General features: G+C 46.6%; 1 protein-coding gene across 1 annotated transcript in view; it reads right to left on the bottom strand.

Moving 5' to 3' along the window:
* The window catches only part of LOC138568756 (myosin-4-like), a 28,007-nt gene extending 17,330 nt beyond the window's left edge, over positions 1 to 10,677 (bottom strand). Inside the window, exons 1-21 of the mRNA XM_069646539.1 lie at positions 10,477 to 10,677; positions 10,240 to 10,383; positions 8,388 to 8,544; positions 8,274 to 8,301; positions 8,048 to 8,165; positions 7,867 to 7,959; positions 7,696 to 7,759; positions 7,507 to 7,605; positions 6,753 to 6,856; positions 4,591 to 4,729; positions 3,910 to 4,028; positions 3,321 to 3,470; positions 3,058 to 3,228; positions 2,666 to 2,972; positions 2,477 to 2,550; positions 1,591 to 1,678; positions 1,373 to 1,490; positions 938 to 1,061; positions 715 to 851; positions 371 to 626; positions 37 to 279 (exon numbers count right to left, since the gene is read on the bottom strand). Coding sequence (XP_069502640.1) covers positions 37 to 279; positions 371 to 626; positions 715 to 851; positions 938 to 1,061; positions 1,373 to 1,490; positions 1,591 to 1,678; positions 2,477 to 2,550; positions 2,666 to 2,972; positions 3,058 to 3,228; positions 3,321 to 3,470; positions 3,910 to 4,028; positions 4,591 to 4,729; positions 6,753 to 6,856; positions 7,507 to 7,605; positions 7,696 to 7,759; positions 7,867 to 7,959; positions 8,048 to 8,165; positions 8,274 to 8,301; positions 8,388 to 8,544; positions 10,240 to 10,383; positions 10,477 to 10,677 — 2,934 coding nt within the window. The remainder of the gene's footprint in view (positions 1 to 36; positions 280 to 370; positions 627 to 714; positions 852 to 937; positions 1,062 to 1,372; positions 1,491 to 1,590; positions 1,679 to 2,476; positions 2,551 to 2,665; positions 2,973 to 3,057; positions 3,229 to 3,320; positions 3,471 to 3,909; positions 4,029 to 4,590; positions 4,730 to 6,752; positions 6,857 to 7,506; positions 7,606 to 7,695; positions 7,760 to 7,866; positions 7,960 to 8,047; positions 8,166 to 8,273; positions 8,302 to 8,387; positions 8,545 to 10,239; positions 10,384 to 10,476) is intronic.
* Positions 10,678 to 19,333: the final 8,656 nt, after the last annotated feature.

The following is a 19,333-nucleotide window of genomic DNA, read 5'->3' as shown; positions in this document are numbered from 1 at the left end:
GAACATTGTACATATGTTTAAATTTGACTAGTTTACCTTGTTTTCTGTGGCATGCTTTTCCTTCTCTACTTTGGCTAGAGTGAGCTCAAGGTCATCAATATCTTTCTTCAGCTCAGAGCACTCATCCTCCAGTTTCCTCTTCTTGGCCGTCAGCTCAGCGTTACTTTCCTCTTCATCTTCAAGTCTTTCCGTCAGCTCCTTCACTTTAGCCTCCAGCTGAATTTTATTCTTGATGAGACCTTCACATCTTTCTTCTGCATCAGCTATGTTTTCACTTTCCTAATTCATTAATACATGGAAACGTGTTAGTTATATTTTCTGACGTGAAAGTTAAATTGTTCATATTTTAAATATATAATTTTTCACACACCGATTGGACTTGTAAAGCGAGATCATTCTTCTCCTGCAGAAGTGTCACCATCTTCTCCTCTAGCTCCTTCTTCCTTGCTTCAGATTTTGCCAGAGCTTCCTTTGTCTTTTCAAACTCATCCTTCATGTTCGCCATCTCCTTCTCTGTCTCCGCACTCTGCAGAAGAGGCTTAATCTTAAAGTAAAGCTTCATCCATGGCCAGGTTTTGACGTTCATGAATGATCGAACGTTGTACTGAATGACAAAGATGGCTTCCCTGTTTTGGTTTACAGTAGAGAGAAGGTTATGGAGGACAGTGCATGTCACTAATGTGTTTATTACTTATCAATGCATTCTATTAATACCTTCTTTCCATCATCTTCTTGAATTCTACTCTCATGAGGAACCCTCTGCAAGCAGCCTGAGTGCGGGTGATGAGCTCTGCCAACTTTTCATCTCTCATCTCCTCCAGGGTACCCAGGAGGCCAGCTTTGAAGAAGACCTATAATAAATAAGGGGAGAATAAATACATTTCCCCCAGCAACATTACAAATTTGCATTTTAATTAGTTAGTAAATAATATGTTACCTTTGTGTGTCCAAATCTGTACTGAGTATGATCAACATCAATGGAACCCAGCAACTTCTCGCTCGCCTTCTTGCTGTCAATAAACTGTCCTTCGGGAATGGCGCTTGCATTCAGCACTTTGTACCTGAAATATATCATGCTCGTGGTTTTTGTTATGGTGAACACGAATGCTGCTTTAAATATTAGATTGATGAGAAATATAGTAGACTGTCTAACTTCATTTAGTTCTACATACATCACTTACTAAGAGGATACCTATTTTGTGTGACTTCTTTCTGTAAGTATTTGAATACAAGTTTAAAAGAGAGTTACACGTTATCACACAATTTCCCAAAGCATTGCTTTCGTGTAAACATGTGGTTTCAAAGTATACAACATGATTATGTTGCATAGTTTTGTGTCAGTTTCTTCTGTTTCTATGTGCAGACATTTTACCTCTGCTTAAAGTCACCGTAAAGGATCCTGCTTGGGAACCCCTTTCTGCAGATTCTGATGCCCTCTAACACACCATTACATCTCAGCTGGTGGATCAGCAGGTGGTTGTCCATTACACCTAGAAGAAGGTAAAGTCTCATCAGTTCATTACATTCTACTGAGCAGCAAAGCAATATTGCAATTCTGTATATGGCTCAACAATTTCAGAGACACTGTACCTGGTGTTTTTGTCTCATTGGGAATCAGGCAGCGCACAAAGTGGGGGTGTGTGCTCCTCAGGTTAGTCATCAGCTTGCCCAAGTTTTCCTGTAGTAATAAGAATATATTTGTCTTCAAAACAGTGAAAAACAATCTGGGACTGTGTGCCTAAAAAAGTAATAACCGTATCAGATAAACTATTTTGGCCAGAACTGTCTTATTGTTTCTGATGGTTAATCGGGGGTAAGAGTGCAAACGTTTATTTTTTACTGTTCTTGTTTGGCAATTGCTTACTTACTTTTGTGGTGACATTGTGGGTTCAGATTAGACACACATACACAACCCTCCAGTCAGCCCACCATTGGCTAACAGGTCTGAGGGGAGCTGCAGAGACCCCACTGCAAACCTAGCACCTGATCCATAGCCCTTGCCAGGATTTTCCTTTATTTCCACCTTGCATTCTTATCTTATAGAAAGTAAGAAAAAGAGAGACTGATACGGAGAGAAACAGAGGAGAGTAGAAGAAAAACATAAAGAATGGAAATGAAGGCAGATGGAGATTTGAGAAAAGTGAGAATAAATTGTGCATAGAAGGAAAGAAAATAAAGATTGAATGAAAGGAAAGCCTGACAGCGACTCATAGACATACAGAACCTCTTTGGACTGTCATAAACCCTTCACACTGACACTGTTGTGAACATGTGCAAAATACAATTGCTTGTAGTGCAAAATTGACACTTCCTAAAATTCTTTAGAGGCAAGCACTGTGTTCCTGAATGTTGCTAATCCAGAGAAAATGAATATGCTAATTACATACTTTTTTGTGCAGCTCAGTGTACCAAAAACCTCTGAATTTTACGGTAGGACGAATTGTAACGTTCATGTAGGTTTATCTCCAAAACTCACTCTGAACAAAGCAGACACGGTCTGGAAGGAGCCACCCTTCTTCTTCTTTCCACTCTTTCCACCGGCAGCGGCCTCTGGGATTTGAAAGAAGCAAACAGTAACCGTGAATCAGAAATTCTGCAAAATCTACATACTTTGTGAATGGTGCTGATGCCTAATTTCTAAAATGCATAAGAAGGGAATATTTACCAGCTTCAGCTGCAGTAGCTGTGTAAAGCATGGCCAGCAGTTTAACTGAGGACTTCTGATAGAGCTGAATAACAGATTCATTCAGTGGATCCTTGTTCTTCTCCAGCCAGCCGGTGATGTTGTAATCCACAGTGCCGGCATAGTGCACCAGGGAGAAATGAGCTTCGGCCTTTCCTTTGCCTGGCTTGGGCTTCTCAAAGCACTTACACTTGCCCAGATGCTGGTCATACAGCTTGTTCTTGAAGGAGGTGTCTGTGGACTTGGGGAACATGCACTCCTCTTCAAGGATGGAGAAGATCCCCATGGGCTAAAATATAGAAGATATCTGTGAGCCTTGGGCGTAGTTCTGAAGGGTATATACACCCCCAGCTGTTCATTAGAAAGGGACCCACCTTCTCAATAAGCTCAATGCAAGCAGCCAGATCCATACCGAAGTCAATGAACTCCCAGTCAATGCCTTCCTTCTTGTATTCCTCTTGTTCCAGGACGAACATGTGGTGGTTGAAAAACTGTTGCAGTTTCTCATTGGTGAAGTTGATACACAGCTGTTCTAAGGTATTAAACTGCAAAGTAATGCAAACACGTCATGTCATTGGCTATCCATTGTTATCACAATTCTACCAGTCCAACGTCTGGCTCAAGAAATCAAACTCACATCAAAGATCTCAAAGCCTGCAATATCCAGGACACCAATGTAGTACTGTCGGGCTTGTTTGGTGTCCAGCTGTTGATTGATACGAATCACCATCCACAAGAAGAGCTTCTCATAAACAGACTTGGAGAGGGCACCAATGGAGTTATAGACCTGGTGGAGGAAGGGTTACAGCTGTGAGCATCACACAGAGCACAGTCTAAACAGTCACACATATTCATATGTTTTTATTTAATAAGCACTGTGTTATCAAACGGTATTCCCCGACAATAATGAAGAAAAATGGCCGAATGCGCATTTAGCGCACATTCGGCATGGACAAAAGTCCCGAATCCCACAATGCTGAACAACGAGAGCAGGGTTTGCAGGGGTGTCCCTCGCTCCCCTTGTTCGGCATTATGGGTTTGGGGGTTGCAGGGGTGTCCCCTGCTTCCATTACATGGAAAGCATGGGACATTTGTCAAATAAATGCATTAGACATTTTCGAAATGCAAAGCTGTTAGCTTTGGCATTCAAGGCTGCGTTATACGCAGCTTCAGTATATTAGCGTAGAACCTTATCAAACATATGGGGAGAAGTGATGTAGATGTACCTGATTAACAGTTTGTCCCTTGGTGACAAATTCATTGCCGACCTTCACTCTTGGGTAGCACAGCGCTTTCAACAAGTCAGCTGAGTTCAGACCCATCAGATAAGCAATTTTGTCAGCCACTAGAAGTAGAAAAGAGATTATAAAGTATACCATGGCTGATCCTCGCATTTGTCAACTGATTTCAAATATGCCATTTTGCCCTTCTGACACTGTTATTGTAGCTTTCAGTGCAGTTATGAAGGCAGAGTGGCCACCATGTTGATGCTGGTCTATCCAGACGATCTTAATTTAGAGATTATACAGTACAACTAGTGATTTATTTGATAAAAGTAGGTTACCATGGAACTATGTGGTCACTAACTGCATGGGAATAATGGGGAGTAATTTGCTGCATTGACAAGCTATTATGTAATGCTATGTTCTCTTGTGTAATGACAATATTTTCAATGCCACTCTGCATTATCTGATCACACTTTCTCTTTGCTAATTTGCATCTCAACAAGAACCATCTGCTCCCACGAGTTGTGAGGAAATGACTACTCTCTAGGAGTACGGGGATGAGTAGTGGCTTATAAAAGCTTACTCAGGCCCAGACTACTACTAAACCAGACAATCAGAAAGGTAAAGCTTTTTTATTGTCTGCATTCCTTTTCTCTACATTACCACCATTGTGAACCTCACCATCTGTGCCATCGGGCTCAGCCTGCTCCTCACGCTGCTTCTGCTTGAATTTCATGTTTCCGTGGTGCATCACTGCGCCAGTCATCTTGTAGATGCCAACCTTTTCATCTTGGTTGAAACCCAGGATATCGATGGCATTCTGTGGAGAAACCAGGCACATGGTATTTTTGCTCATGCCAAAATTGACATATTTCAGGGAACTGACGTGTGTTGCTACTTCATATATTTTATATTAAGGGCGTACTGAGCACTTAGAGCTGTACACAGAAAACATGTACAGTAAAAAGGGAGCAAACAGAATAAAGCAACAAATATCACATTAATCTCTCAAAAAACAGTTTTTAAACGCATGAAAAATCACATAGGAATATCAGCCCCCAAAATATGCTGCCTAAAAGACCTGAGACCACAGCTGAGCCTGAGACCACGGCTGAGTCTTCAGAACATTACCGAACTCTAATAAATCCAGTCATTGAGGTAAAGCAGCTTATAGGGCATGTAAGCAGATAACGTCGCGCCTGAAAAAGATGCTATTAGTGAGGAGGACCAGTGACACCGGGAGACCTCAAACCATAACACATGCCATCTCCACAACCCCTACATGTCTGCAATGACTAACCTACTTGCCAAAGAATTTGGAGTTCACTATGCACTACATTCTGAGGTAAATTGGCAACCTTAAAGCAAATATTGGCTCCCAACGGAAGCAAGTGGAGCTGTATGAGAATAGCGTAGATGTGATTAAACCTACTGGCCGTTGCGACCAACCTGGCGGCAGTATGAGGGACAGTCTTCAGGAGTGCAAGAGTGACCTGCAGATGATCAACCAGGATTTAGTTCCCAGAGTTTGAACCAAAATCCAGAAATTCCAAAATGCAGAAAATGGTGTAATGTCCTTTACGGCAAACAAATATTTGACAGATGTAATCAAGTACTTAAAATGTGGGCTAAAGGGAGAAGACTCAGGTACAAAGGCAAAATAATTAATAAATAAACAGTTGGTGCACCTGGGACTGAAGGCTCAGAAAGCCAAGACCGAACCTAGTCCTGGATGTTAGTAGGCGAATATAATTAGAAATGAGCCGTAATGAGCCGTAGAGCTGTTTAGACCCAAAAGGTGTGTATAAGTGGGGAGCTCCTAACATAGACCTCAGTAGCAACATGATACGGATAACTCAAATATTCCAAATGTTCCCAGGTAGCAACAAACCGATTTTATATTTCTTTTAGGTGTGCTCAGATTACATCTGATTATTACTGCAGTGACCATACATAGCACCAACTGTAACAATCTAATTGACAGCTGCATACATATATTTGATTTCAATAAACATACACAATAAAATCATAGCCATAATGTAAAAATCAATACATCCATATACATTGAAAGCAATTTCAAACACAATGACACAGAATAACATCCAAAATATTATTTGGGATGGGGACTGTGGGCTGTATGGATGCAAACTATTTGAAACCTCCTAGCCAGGAAGGACACAATCCACTTGTGTATTGCCTTCCCACCACCCAACCAATAATGGAGGATGTCAGGATCGATTGAATCAAATGCCTCTGAGAGAATGCACAAACATGCAAACCCCCCATCATTTAGCACATGGTATGCACCATCCAAAACCTGCAGCGCACAAGCGAGATTGCAAGAAGGTATACATCAGAACAAATTGATGTATATATAATGAGATCACTTGTTGCAAAAATATTCCTAAAAAGGGAAGGTTCTGACAGGGTGGTATTGGACATAGGAGACGGGCTCTAAATTATCCTATTTAAGCAAACAAGTCAAATGGCCATAATTTAATATATTTTTGAAACAACCCCGAGCCAAAGAATAGTTTGACTATTTTTGGCTATAATTCGCCAAATAAAAAATAGGAAGCACTCCACTGTATGTGCTGGTCATGGGTAATCATCATAACAGGTGAGCTTTCATTTTAGATTATGAAACAAATGTAAGACTTCTCAAGGGGTTCTAGCTTCAGGAAAATTGTCACGGATATCCCTGATTTTATTACAAGAGAAATGTCCAAACCCTGTGCAACTTGCACAGAGGTTTCAGAAACACTGTTAGGGCGAAGGGAGCACTGTTTGCTTTCAGTGTTTCTTATGCAATAAAGCACTATGACATGTGTAATGTAACTTACATCTGTTGCCATGAGCTCCTCTTGGTCATCGATACTCTTCACCACAATCTCCCCCTGACTGATGGTCGGGAAGTCGTATGGGTTGGTCGTGATGAGAAGCATTTCTGTGAAGGAGAAACCATTGAGTGAGTGGATTCCTGCAGTAAGATCCTGACCATGAGTCGATAAATAAATGGTCTATATGTACACCACATATTCCACCTTTAATCATGTTCCATAAACATTGCAGCTATCCAGAATCATTGCAGATCACACCATCCCCCTTTTGTGCATTGTGTTAGTGGCGACAATAATTGTGAAACTCCAGTTTTTTGCACATTTCCTATTTATTAGGGCTCAACACCTAGTCAATATGAATGATACTATCTACCCATCAGTCCATCACCCCTTTTCACTCTGGCCAAATTGTAACAGAGAGCAGGGCTCAACATTTGGTGAGCAAAAGTGCATCTTCTTTTCCTTTTGACACAAAAATGACGTTCACATGACACAAAGGCTATGATTTAGAGTGGCTGGCGGAAATGACTGTATTTTACTTTTGCACTGCACTGGCATTACACTGTGCATCCATGCATGGAGACCGGCAGATTGCTTTCCACTGGAGGATTCCCCGTGTAAGGCCTGTGCAGTGCAAACATAACATAAGTCATTACCGCCAACAGAAAACTGGTGGGTTTTACAACTCTTCACTCTCAAAATCAGGACCATAGTTGTACTGATTGCATGCAGCTGGAAATCCATGCCATGAATTTACCAACAAGCTCTGGCTTTTTGTTTGTCATGACTTGATAGAAGATGTGGTAGCTCCTCTCGGCTGACAGCTGGAATGTTACTCTGGATTTTTCCAGCAGGTCTGTTAAATGATAGAAAGGTCAAACACATTGTTATACTTTTCTTGGAGACATATTCAAACATATCTGAGTATTTTACTATCAACTCTTACATGTTTCAATGTCTGCGGAAGCCAGTTTCCCTGTAGTTCCAAAATGGATTCTGATAAATTTACCCTAGAGAGTAAAGAGGGACAGTGTCTTCAGCGCTATAAACAGGACATAGTCAATGTGTTTTCAAAAGTGAGATGTGAGACGGAAATAAATGAGCCTGGAAGACTTACAAAACGGGATGAGTTGTCATTCCTCACAGTCTTGGCATTACCAAAGGCTTCCAGCAGTGGGTTGGCCTGGATGATTTGATCCTCCAGAGTTCCCTATTTGTAGGAATATTCAAAGTGAATGACCTAATCTAACACATACGTTAATAGAAGCTGTAAATATTCATTATGGAGAATCACAAACCTGCATCTTGCCGCTTGTGGCAGGTGCCTCCTTTTTCTTCTCACCAGACACTGCAATTGTTGCAAAGTACTGGATGACACGCTTGGTGTTCACAGTCTTTCCTGCACCGGATTCTCCACTGGAGATAAAAGCAGAAAAATTATTTTAACATAACCAGGATCAACCGCATAAAACATGTCCTACGCTTCACGTACAAAGATATTCTAGTAATGAATATTTAACTCACGTAATCAGGACAGACTGGTTTTCACGATCTGTTTGAATGAGATGGATTAAGATATGTAAGTGTTGGGTAATAAAGATACACATCAAAAAGAGGGACACAAGGTTAAAGCTTTACCTGTCAACATGAACTGATAGGCGTTATCAGAGATGGAGAAGATGTGAGGTGGGGCCTCCTGACGCTTCTTGCCTCTGTAGGCTGCGACTACCTCGGGGTTGTACACTGGCAGCCACTTGTAGGGGTTCACAGTGGCACAGAACAGGCCAGAATAGGTCTGAAATGGAAGAAGGCGATATTAGGAAAACTGAGGCAATCCTAATTTTGAAACTTGTGTTATAGCTATACAGCTTTTCTTTACTTTGTTTAAAATGTTTCATTGGTGTGCCGCCTGTGGCCACTATTACACACATTATTCAATGTCTGGTATTTGCCAGTGCTCTATATATTGCAATTATTCTCTCCCTGTTGTGAAACATTGAAAATCATGTACAGAATCACTTTGCTCTTATTGCCATAATAAGTACACATTTTCATGCCTATTCCATGCACTCTGTCCTGCTGCAGCTCTTCCCTAAATTAAGTCTTATTAGGCCTCCTCTCTTCATATGTCTCATCCCTGTGTTCCGTGGTGTTCACTGTCACTCACGGTTGCTTGTCTTTAGGACAGCTGGCTTAGCGGGTTACACCAGCTCCTATAAAGTACTCATAACATTGCAACCAGCTGATAGTATCCAAAACATTCTCAGCCTCACCCTTTCCCTCTGTAAATAAGGCTCTTTGCTTAGTATGGTAATTCCCTGACACACTACAGGGTTGAGCAAGTAATTACAAGAATTTGGTAGATTGCTTTGGTGTCAGTGAGAACAATGGTGTCCTTGGTTGCAATCATATTGTATACCTAGGTCATATTGAAAGATTGCAATAAGAGTTTTCAATTGAGACAAAAGATCATTGATGAATTCTGAGATACACAAGTTAAGAAATTGGCTGTCAGTGCGTTCTCTTAGATGGTTGACAGGTGACCAAGAAAGCAAGGTGGGCTTTAATTGACTACCTGCATGCTAGATTGTTGCATAATGAGAGGAAACATATATTGTGGTATTTCTGCAGCCGACTATTTGAAGTGGTACTATGAGTCTGTAAGAAAAAAGAGTTGGCAGTGGCAGTCAGGAGAAACCCATGAAAGGTGCTTGTCAGCAGGTACTTGCCCAGGATCAGAAAACACACACACACAGTGCATGGGGAATCCGTCAATCTAAAGGCAGAGAGTACCCTCCTGTGCCAAACGGTCATACATGCGTGATTCTCTTGCAAATGGTTCTGTAATGTAATGGGGTAAAAGAGAGGTAGGGGGAACTTTAAAGCATAGTAAGGAGAAAGAGTTCTGGGAATATTAATCCAGCCAGCAGAAATAGGGACAAAGTACAGAGAAACAAGCACATGTTTCAGCCAAGACATGCAGTGATTTCAAGAGTCGCTATTTCACTTTGTGATGTCAGAAGCCTACTTCTACATGGAAAACATACTGTGGCAAATCAACAAAGAAGTTATTCTGTTTTACCCTTTCCCTGAACCTGAAGAGGGCTATTCAGTTCACAAAGAAGTTAATATTACCTTCTATGTGAATTGAATTGCCCACCCTAGATTCAAGTCAGGAGTACATCAGTGATACTCAGAGTAACTTCTTTGTGAATTAGCCCTATCAATGTTAACAAAAAATGGGTAGGACTCCCCTCTAGGCCGTCTTTTGAGAACATGATCAGGTGCCCTTGAAATTAAAAAGGATTAAGCATATCAGATTGGAAATATCTTTATTTCGGGCACGGCTCTCTGTCACACAGTGCAAAGTCTGGTATTATGTTTTACACTTTTCAGTTGGTAATAAGCTGTAAAGTAGAAGGGGTACCAGTGTATGCGGATAGCTAGGTAAGCGCCTGGCTGTCATCTATGGATTTGTCATCGTACTTACATAGATCATCCAGGCCGCGTATCGCTCAGCGAGGTTATACAGCACAGAGGGTTCATTCAGATGGGTCATTATGACCATATCTTCAATCTTGTCGTACTTGGGAGGATTCTGAGGGTAGACCTGAGTGTCTTTGACTGTTACAGTCTGTGAAAAAAACAAAGAGAAGAAATGAGTCTGGTGAGTGAATGATATTACATTTCATAATATTTGTTATTGTTCATGTGATATGTGTCTTACCCTGCCATCATCGGTCTTGACGGTGACTTTGCCACCCTCTCGGGCCGTGATGGTTCCTTTGACGTAGAGCTCTTTTTCGTCATCCACGTAGCAGGTGTTCTTGGCATCAAATGGCCTGTTCTGGGCTTCCAGACGTTCCTTATCAGACTTACGCAGGTATTGCGCAGCCTCCCCAAACACAGCCATTTCTGAGTCCCCCATGGCTGCCGACTGTTACTACAGAGATTAGAAACAAAATTGGACTAATTAAATATTAGTAGATTTTATTTTGTAAAGTGATCCACTTTTACAATAAAATCTCGGAAAATAACTAAAATGAGTACATGTGATTCATTAGTGGGTTGTTAAACATTTGCAAACATTGCATGCTGCCACTGTACACCCCAGTGCATCTCAAGTAACTACAATCTCAGGGGTATGGTGCCTTTTAACTCTAACCTGCTTTTTCGTTTTGGGTGCAAAGTGGCAAAGTCGCAACTATTGACGCAAGGAGGGAGATAACATGAGGAGGGGGACACAGCGGGTGTTGTTTGCTTATTTACCCACCCCGTGACTGGCCATAGTCATGCTAATCCCTATTGCCATTCCCACCCACCGCTTCTCCCTTCCTGCCCAAAACAGGTCCTCCTGGGATTTCTTTGAGCCCGCTCTTTCAAGCAGTAACTTCATTGTTTGCTCTCCCAGTGTTACTTGTAAGTAGGATGCTGATAGTTAATGTCTTAATTGCAGCTGTCCATGTGCTACTTGTCTAATAAAAAATGTCTTAACCAAGTGTGCCTTCAGCCTCTTAATGTATATCTGTTCCTTGCAATGAAGTGCTGCTAAAAACAATCACCGACAAAGCCAACTGTTTGAATGTGTGTATAGGCATTAGACAGGTATTGAGCTCATATGCCCAGCCAATCACACCATTTCCAGCTGTTTTCATTTTATGGCCAACCAGTTTATGTATGGCAGTGCCCGGAAAATGCCTTTCCTGTACCTGGACAAAAGCTAAAATACTTGTTAATTTGACTCTGTAGGTAAGACCCACATTTGTTGTGATCTGTTGGTGTGTTCGGGGGGCATATGAATCTTTTGCAGTCGTCCTCAGGTGAGGTCCATGTAGGCAGGTGGCCACTTTACTAATCACCACCATTGGCAGTCATTTCATGGTACCCTGGTTAGATATCTCTGCGGATTGGCCAGAATTGATGGAGCAGGGAGAGATTGGACGGGCATCTCCTCTCCTGAGCTGGGGTCATCTTTGCTGCCTGGCAGGTTACACGCAGTTACAAGAGGCCGTCAGTGTATTTTACTTGCAGACTCCAGAACCCTGAGTTAAAAATATGCCTCTGGATTCAAGATGGCCGCCGACAGCGATTAGACGTGCCGACGGCAGCTCCCGTGCCCTGAGGCCTGTCATCTGGGACCCACCACCCCCGGGGACATTTGGCAGCTGAGGAAGAGGGGTGTGACATTGAGAGGCCAGGCGGCACAGGACTTTGGGTGCCGCGGACCCGGACTGCATACGGCGGCTGCGGTGTGCTCGGTGATCGCGAGCGAGCCTGCCCACCTGCGGCGGGAGGCGCCGGCAGCTATCCATCGGCGGACAGGAGGTCTGGTGACGCAGGAGGAACGGCGGGAGCCTGTGGGCGTCTGTCCCCCGAGGAGCAGTCCGACATGGAGGGCCGTGTCGGCGAGTGAGAGCTGCCTCCAGGCGAGCGGGGCAGCACGACTCCTTTCCGTGTGGGTGGCCCCCCTATAAGCGGGGACTTAAGTGGCGTGCAGCGGGCTGTCGGGGCCCTGGACGGCGGAGAGCAGGGGCGAGAGGAGGAGCTGCCTGCCCTGAGAGATCGCGGGCGCCCGAACAGGTGAGGAGCGGGCAAGTCGTCGGGGGGGCGAGGTGCGAAGGTGGCCCCCCCTTGTTGGTTTCGGATGGCCGGAGCAGACAGAATTGAGCGGCAGACCTCGGGAGTGAGGCGGAGGAGGAAGAGCCGAGTTGGAGGTGTAGTGGAGGCCCAACCCGGAGCGGGTAGAGAGGGGGGGGCTTTGGGGGAGCTGCTTACCGGGCCCCTGTCCCTCTCTGGCCTTGGTGGAGTTCCCGAGGGGAACGGAATATACTGGTGGAGCACAGGTCCCCTGGCTGGAGCTGTTGTGAAGGGGGAGGGTACCCCCTTTGACTGGTGGCCGCGGAAACAGTCACCCCAAGTCAGGGGTTTGCAAGTGGAGGGGGGTCCTAAACAGCGTGCTGTGGAGAACTTGGGGGGCACGCTGAGAGGCGCTGGGGAGCGGGTGGATCTCCCTTGTCCCGAACCTTCGGGCCTTAAGGAGCGCAAAGGATCTAATGCCCTCTAGATCCAGGAGCAGGGCGCCGCGATCCGGCCAACGAGTGGGGGATCCCCTGGGCACCCTCCCCTCTATGTGGTCAGCAATGGATGCCAGGGGCAATGATGGAGACGACAGCGGGCACCACAGCAGGCATACGGCCCGCGATGACACCGGGAGCCGGGAACCTCTGACGAGGCTGGACCTTAAGGGCGAGATGTAAGCCCTAGGAGAGACCCTAGCCAAAACCTTTCAGGAGCAGTTCCAGATGTTGAGGTCAGACTTAAGTACGGCCCTGGGGGAGCTGAAGCAGGAAGTGGCCCAGTTAGGGGAAAGAACGGACCTACTGGAAAGGGGTCTGCAGGAAGTGGAAAAGGATGGTACGGCTAATGGGGAAGCTATTGATCGCCTGGACCTAGCGACACGTAACTTGAAAACCCAACTGGAGGATCTTGAAAATAGGTCAAGACGGGTCAATGTTAGAGTGAAACTCCTTCCAGAGTCGGTTGTGTACAGGGACCTGTAGGGAGAAGTTCAAAGAATCTTCATGGATCTGCTGGGCGAAGGGGACCCCAAGGCAATCGAACTAGACAGGGTGCACAGAGTGGGCACCCTCCCCCGCGGCCCTGACGCTAGACCTCGAGATGTTCTGGCTGCGTTCGTGCGGTATGCCCAAAAGGAGGCAGTGCTGTGGGTTGCAAGGCTTCGTGAACCTGTGCAATATAAGGGTCAAGAAATTACCCTGTTTCAAGATTTGGCAAACAGCACCCTAGTGAAAAGGAGGACCATGCGACCCATCCTCAGTGAGCTCGCTAGGAAAGGTGTTAAGTACAAGTGGACTTTTCCATTCGGGCTGGTGTTCGAGTGGGAGGGTGTTCAAAGAAGGGCCACTACCTTGCAGGAGACGGCTAATATTATTCACCTGGATCTCGAGAGCGCGGGGGACTCTGGGGGAGCCCAGGCGGTTCAAGGAAATAGGGTTAAGCCATGGGCATGGTCGATTGTGGGAGAGAAAACAAGGAAGAAAGCCATCCAGAAGCGCCCGCAGGGGGGGAGAGAGGAGATTCCCTGAGGCGGGGATGAGGGGAGGGTGCCGGGCCTGGGATGACCCTTCCTCAGAGCTATGACTTGGGTTGGAGCATTAGCAGGGGGTGGTGGGACAACGGCTGTTAGGGGAAAATGGGCAGGGGGCGGAGGCGCACTTCTTGGATCACGCAAGGACTAGAAGGTCTGGGGATAGGTGGGGGGGGACTCGGACCGCCCTCCAAGTTGGGGTTGGGAGGGTGGGGGGAAGGGCAGGGGAGGGATGACCAGTTGGGGGAGGGGAAGGTGGGGGGAAAAGGGGAGGAAGACATGGGGAGTGGTCACAGGACTCAGCGTGGGAGAGTTGCCCTAAGAGGCTGGAAATCGGGAGGCTGGCGAGTGTGGGAGGGAGGGGGAGGAATTTGGGGCCCTTATTAGATGGGATGGAGGGAACAATAACCGAGGGCCTTCTTGGTACTCCGGAAGGCTGGCTGGCAATGGCGCAACAAGCCCAACCGCTCCCCTGAGGTGGCAAACACATAACATGAGGGGGCTTAACTCCCCCCTTAAGCGTACGAAAATGGAGCAATTTGTCAGGTCCCACAAGCCAGATGTGCTTGCATTGCAGGAGACCCACCTGAGGAGGCGGGATCAGGGTCGGCTGCGTCTTAAGGGCTTTCCCCAGATCTGGTTTGCATCTGGCCCCACGAAGAGGGGGGGCATGGCCCTTGCCTTTGGAAGGAGCATTGACTTTAAGCTCCAGGAGGTTCTCAGAGACAGCAACGGAAGGTTCATTGTGGTAAGAGGGACTATAATGGGCTCATGCTATACTATTGCGTCTATATACGCGCCGAATGTAGGCCAAGACCAGTTTCTACGTGACACCCTGAGTAGCATCGAGAATTTCGCCAGGGGCCAGGTGGTTTTGATGGGGGACTTCAATCTAGCTTGGGATAGAGTTAGAGACCGCTCCAGACATGAGGAAGGGGGGGGTGGCCTCTCCCCAACTGAGGGAGAGATGGGCAGGGGCTGGCCTCCGCGATGTCTGGCGATCATTGGGGAGTGAGGAGGGCTTCACATTCCTTTCTGATGTTCATAGGACACAATCCCGTATTGACTATATTTGGGTTTCCGCCAGTCTGATAGGAGAGGTAGAGGCAGTGGAGGTGGGTCCTCTAGGAATTGCTGACCACAAGGTCGTACAAATGAACCTGAGGTTGGGGAGACGTAAGCCAGGGGTGTGGGTTTGGACATTTCCGGGGGAGCTTCTGAGGGATCCCGTGATATGTAGTGAACTAGACGGTAAGATTCGGGAATTCTTCGTGAGGAACACGGCCTCAGACACGAGTCTGAGTACGAGGTGGGATGCCTTCAAGGCTACTTTGAGAGGGGACCTCATTGCCTTGAAGGTGGAGAGGGATAGAGTGTTGAGAGGCTTGAAGACCCAGCTTGAGCGGGAGGTCGAGGCAGCTAGAGTCCAATTGCGGGAAACCCCCACGAGGAAGGTTTTTAGGGCCTACAGATTAGCAGAGGGCCAACTGGGGATCTTGAGAAACAAGAAGGCGGAGGAAGCCATGCTTAGGGTGAGACAAACCTTTTACGCTAAGGCCAATAAGGCAGGCTCTCTCCTGGCCCGCCTCCTGAGGGGGCAGAGGGAACGGAAAGTAATTACGGCCCTTAAGGACCAAAGGGGTAGACGACTGACCCATGTTGAAGAGATAAAGGAGAGATTAGTGGAGTTCTACGAGTCCCTTTACTCCTCTCAAAGGCCGGCCTCTCTCCTGCAGAAAGAGTTCTTGGGGAGCTTACCCCTCCCACAGGTATCCAGGGAAGTAGGTGAGGAGCTGGGCCGTCCTATCACGGAAGATGAGGTAAGGGCAACTATTGCCTCTCTCCCCCGGAATAAGGCCCCTGGTCCTGATGGTTATCCCGCCTCCTTTTACAAGGAGTTTTTCCACCTTTTGGTTCCACATCTAACACAGCTGTTTAATTAGTTCCGTGGCGAAGGCGGATTACCCGGTCGATGGAGGAGGCTAAGATCACCCATATCCATAAGTCAGGGAAAGATCCGGAGGACTGTACCTCTTATCGTCCCATTGCCCTTATTAATACAGAGGCAAAAATCTTCACAAAGATTTTGGCAAGGCGACTAGAGAAGCACCTTCCCTCCCTAATCCACCAAGATCAGTCGGGATTTGTAGTGGGTCGGCAAACTGCTGACAACATCAGGAGGGTGGCTCACCTGGTGGAGAAGTCCTGTAAGACGGCCACTCCGGCGAACCTCTTGGCGCTCGACGCCGAGAAGGCATTCGACCGGGTGGAGTGGTCGTTTCTATTCCTGGTGATGGAGAAAATGGGGCTCGGGGAGGGTTTCATTGACCTGGTTGCCACCAATTATAGAAACCCCCACGTCACGCATCCCGGTTAATGGGGAGATGTCCAGGCCTTTTAGGCTTCAGAGGGGGATGAAGAAGGGTTGACCCCTCTCCCCCTTACTCTATGCACTTTATCTAGAGCATCTCCTGTTGGCGATACGTCAAACGGTGGAAATCAGGGGGATCCCGTTTGGAGGGGAGCAACATAAAGTAGCGGCCTTTGCCGACGACATGTTGCTCACATTAACTAACTCGAAGGAGTCCCTCCCAGCATGCATAGCGCTACTAACCGCCTTTGGTGAAGTCTCGGGTTTGAGGGTCAACTTCCAGAAGTCGGAACTGATGAATCTCTCTCTAGGGGCGGGGGAGGCGAGGGTGGTGAGGGAGGTGTCCCCGTTCAAGTGGAGCCCCTCTGGGTTGCGGTACCTGGGAGTTAAGATCACCCCTTCACTAGCCGGCTGGTATGGCGCAAATTATGAGCCAATTCTCGTAGCTATTAAAAAAGACCTACGGAGGTGGGGTGCCCTGCCTATTTCCTGGTTGGGCAGGGGAGCTGTCCTTAGGATGGTGATTCTCCCTCGGGTGCTCTACCTCTTCCAGGCCATCCCGTTGAGGGTCCCTGAGAGCTTCTTCAAGAGGCTGGACGTGCTGACCAGGGGCTTTGTCTGGGGGGGGAGGAGATTGCGACTTTCCAAGCAGTTACTAATGGCCTCTAGGGAGAGGGGGGCCTGGCCTCCCCAGACTTTCGCCGCTATCATGACGCGGCCCAGCTCAGGATAATCAAGGAATGGTTCTCGAAGGACTACCTAAAGCACTGGGTGAAGATGGATAGAGCGGTGGCTCGGCATCATTTGAGGGAGGTTCTTTGGCTCCCACGACGGCTGCGATCTCCACATCTCTATTTGAGTGATATTACGAAAAGTGTAGTTGATAGTTGGGATCGGGCTGTAGAGAGGTGGGGGACTATGACTTTTCCATCGCCGTTTACCCCTATTTTCCATAATGGGGACTTTACTCCGGGAATGGAGAGGGGGGCGTTCCTGGATTGGGAGAAGGGAGGATGTAGAACCCTGAGGGACATGTTCATTGGGGATAGGGTGAAAACATTTGAGGAATGTAAAAAGGAGTTTGACTTGGGAGAAAGGGAAAGGCTTTGGTACTTCCAAATCAGGCATTGGGTCATGTTCCCGAGCATAAGGTTGGCCGCGACTAGGGATCTAACCCACTTTGAAAGGTTCTTAACAACCTATGAGGGCTCTAGGGGGCTTATCTCAGACTTATACAAGCAGTTGAAGAGAGGCAGCCCATATGTTAGCTGGTCTTACATGGCAGACTGGGGGCGGCATCTCGGGGTCCGGATGGAGCAGAAAGACTGGAAAAGGCTGTGGGCTCAGATCTCCAAAATTGCGAAGGCGATCCAGGTTCGGGAGGTTTGGTACAAGTGCATGGTGGGATGGCATTATACTCCCGCCCGACTTCACGCAATGAACCCAGCTACCCCGGGGGAATGTTGGAGGGGGTGCGGGGAGTGGGGCACGGCTTCACATATCTGGTGGGATTGTCCCATTTTGCAACCCTTCTGGGTCGAATTCAAGCGGGCTATAGCTCAGGCTTTGGGGGGAGGAGCCCCTCGGGACCCTTGGGCAATCTTGATGGGAAGATGTGTGCAAGGGGAGGAAGCAGGGGAGCGTGGCCGCACCAAGGCGGCTGCGATATTCACGTTGGCGGCTATGTCCCTCATCGCGCAAAGGTGGAAGGGGCCCTCAATTCCTTCGGAGCCGGATTGGCTGAGGAAGATGTGGGACATTGTCTCTTTGGAGTGGGCCACATATGCCGCGGACAATAAACTGGAGTCCTTCTACGCAGACTGAGGGGTTACACTGGAATACTTGAAAGGGGACTTTAGGGAACAATGGTGCCCTCAAAGACTTAAATTGTTGGACATCTACAGTTAAGAAAACGGGTGGGGGAGCGGACGCGAAGGGAGGACTGTTGATGCTGTGCCACAGGGGGGTGGGGGTGGGGGGGGAGTTACGATTTTTTGTCTCTGTCTTTGTTACTGTTGATTTATACTGGTTTTTCTTTGTTAATGAAATAAAAAAAAGAAGTTTAAAAAAAAAATATGCCTCTCTTTTTTCTTATAAATGCGAATCACTGAACTCTAGCCACACCAACTAGAGGACCATAGCTTTGTGAGCATATGAAGTAGTACGGGGTGAGGAACTACACGTATGTTGTTACTGAGCATGCCTCATATAGCAATGGGAAAACATATGAGTCGAAGGGACTGACTGTGCAGTACATGTGCTTTCATAAACATGCCTAGGCAGAAGTCATGCACAGCTGTAGCATATTGAGGGAGGCTGCTTGCGCACAGGCTACAGTCTCTTCCACAGTGACTACATAAAGTGGTTGCTGGGTCCAAGAGTTCAGGTGGGTGAACCGCCTTCTAAGGGCACGCACCGGCAGTCTCTTCCACAGTAATTGCCATACATTAAAAAGGATGTCTATGCATAAATTACAGGTACTGTGTCATTCGTTATGTTTTGTTATGCTAATAATACGCATTTATACTGAGTCAAATCAGTACAGTAGGAAGTTCAGAGCACCTACACTTATCCTTATGTGGAAAATGTTTATGCACATGAGCGCATGTTTGGCTGAGCCCTCCAGGGTGCCAGAGTGTCATTGTGAGCCTGCTTACATTCTCGTGTCCACTTTACATCATTTGAGTGCAGCTCCTGCGTATTTGTTTATTTATTTGGGTGTTTTGGGGAGTGTTACTACCACCTTCTGGCTGCTTCAAAGCACTTGAGTTTAGACATTAATGTGAAACAACATAATGAAAATAATATAACAAGTCATAATGTAAGATGCCATAACATGACCTAACCAGCTAACATAACACAACCAGCATCATGTCAGAAAAAATAAAACAAAGGGTTGAGCAAACACATGAAAATGAACACGAGAAACTAGCAAAACACCCTTAACAATGAAGGTATTTAAATGTGTTAAGAAGATCGCAATTTGGAAGGGAGAAGTGAAAAGGAAAAACCCTAAAATGGAGCAGGATTACTTTTAGATGCAGTCACTGTGGAACAGGGAAGTGTGGGGGCACCCACCGCTTCTAGATGGGAAGTCTGCTCCTC

This window comes from Ambystoma mexicanum, chromosome 2q (genome assembly GCF_040938575.1).
Source record: "Ambystoma mexicanum isolate Mex_15411 chromosome 2q, UKY_AmexF1_1, whole genome shotgun sequence".
Taxonomy (NCBI): domain Eukaryota; kingdom Metazoa; phylum Chordata; class Amphibia; order Caudata; family Ambystomatidae; genus Ambystoma; species Ambystoma mexicanum.
This window is presented reverse-complemented; position numbering and strand designations above follow the sequence as displayed.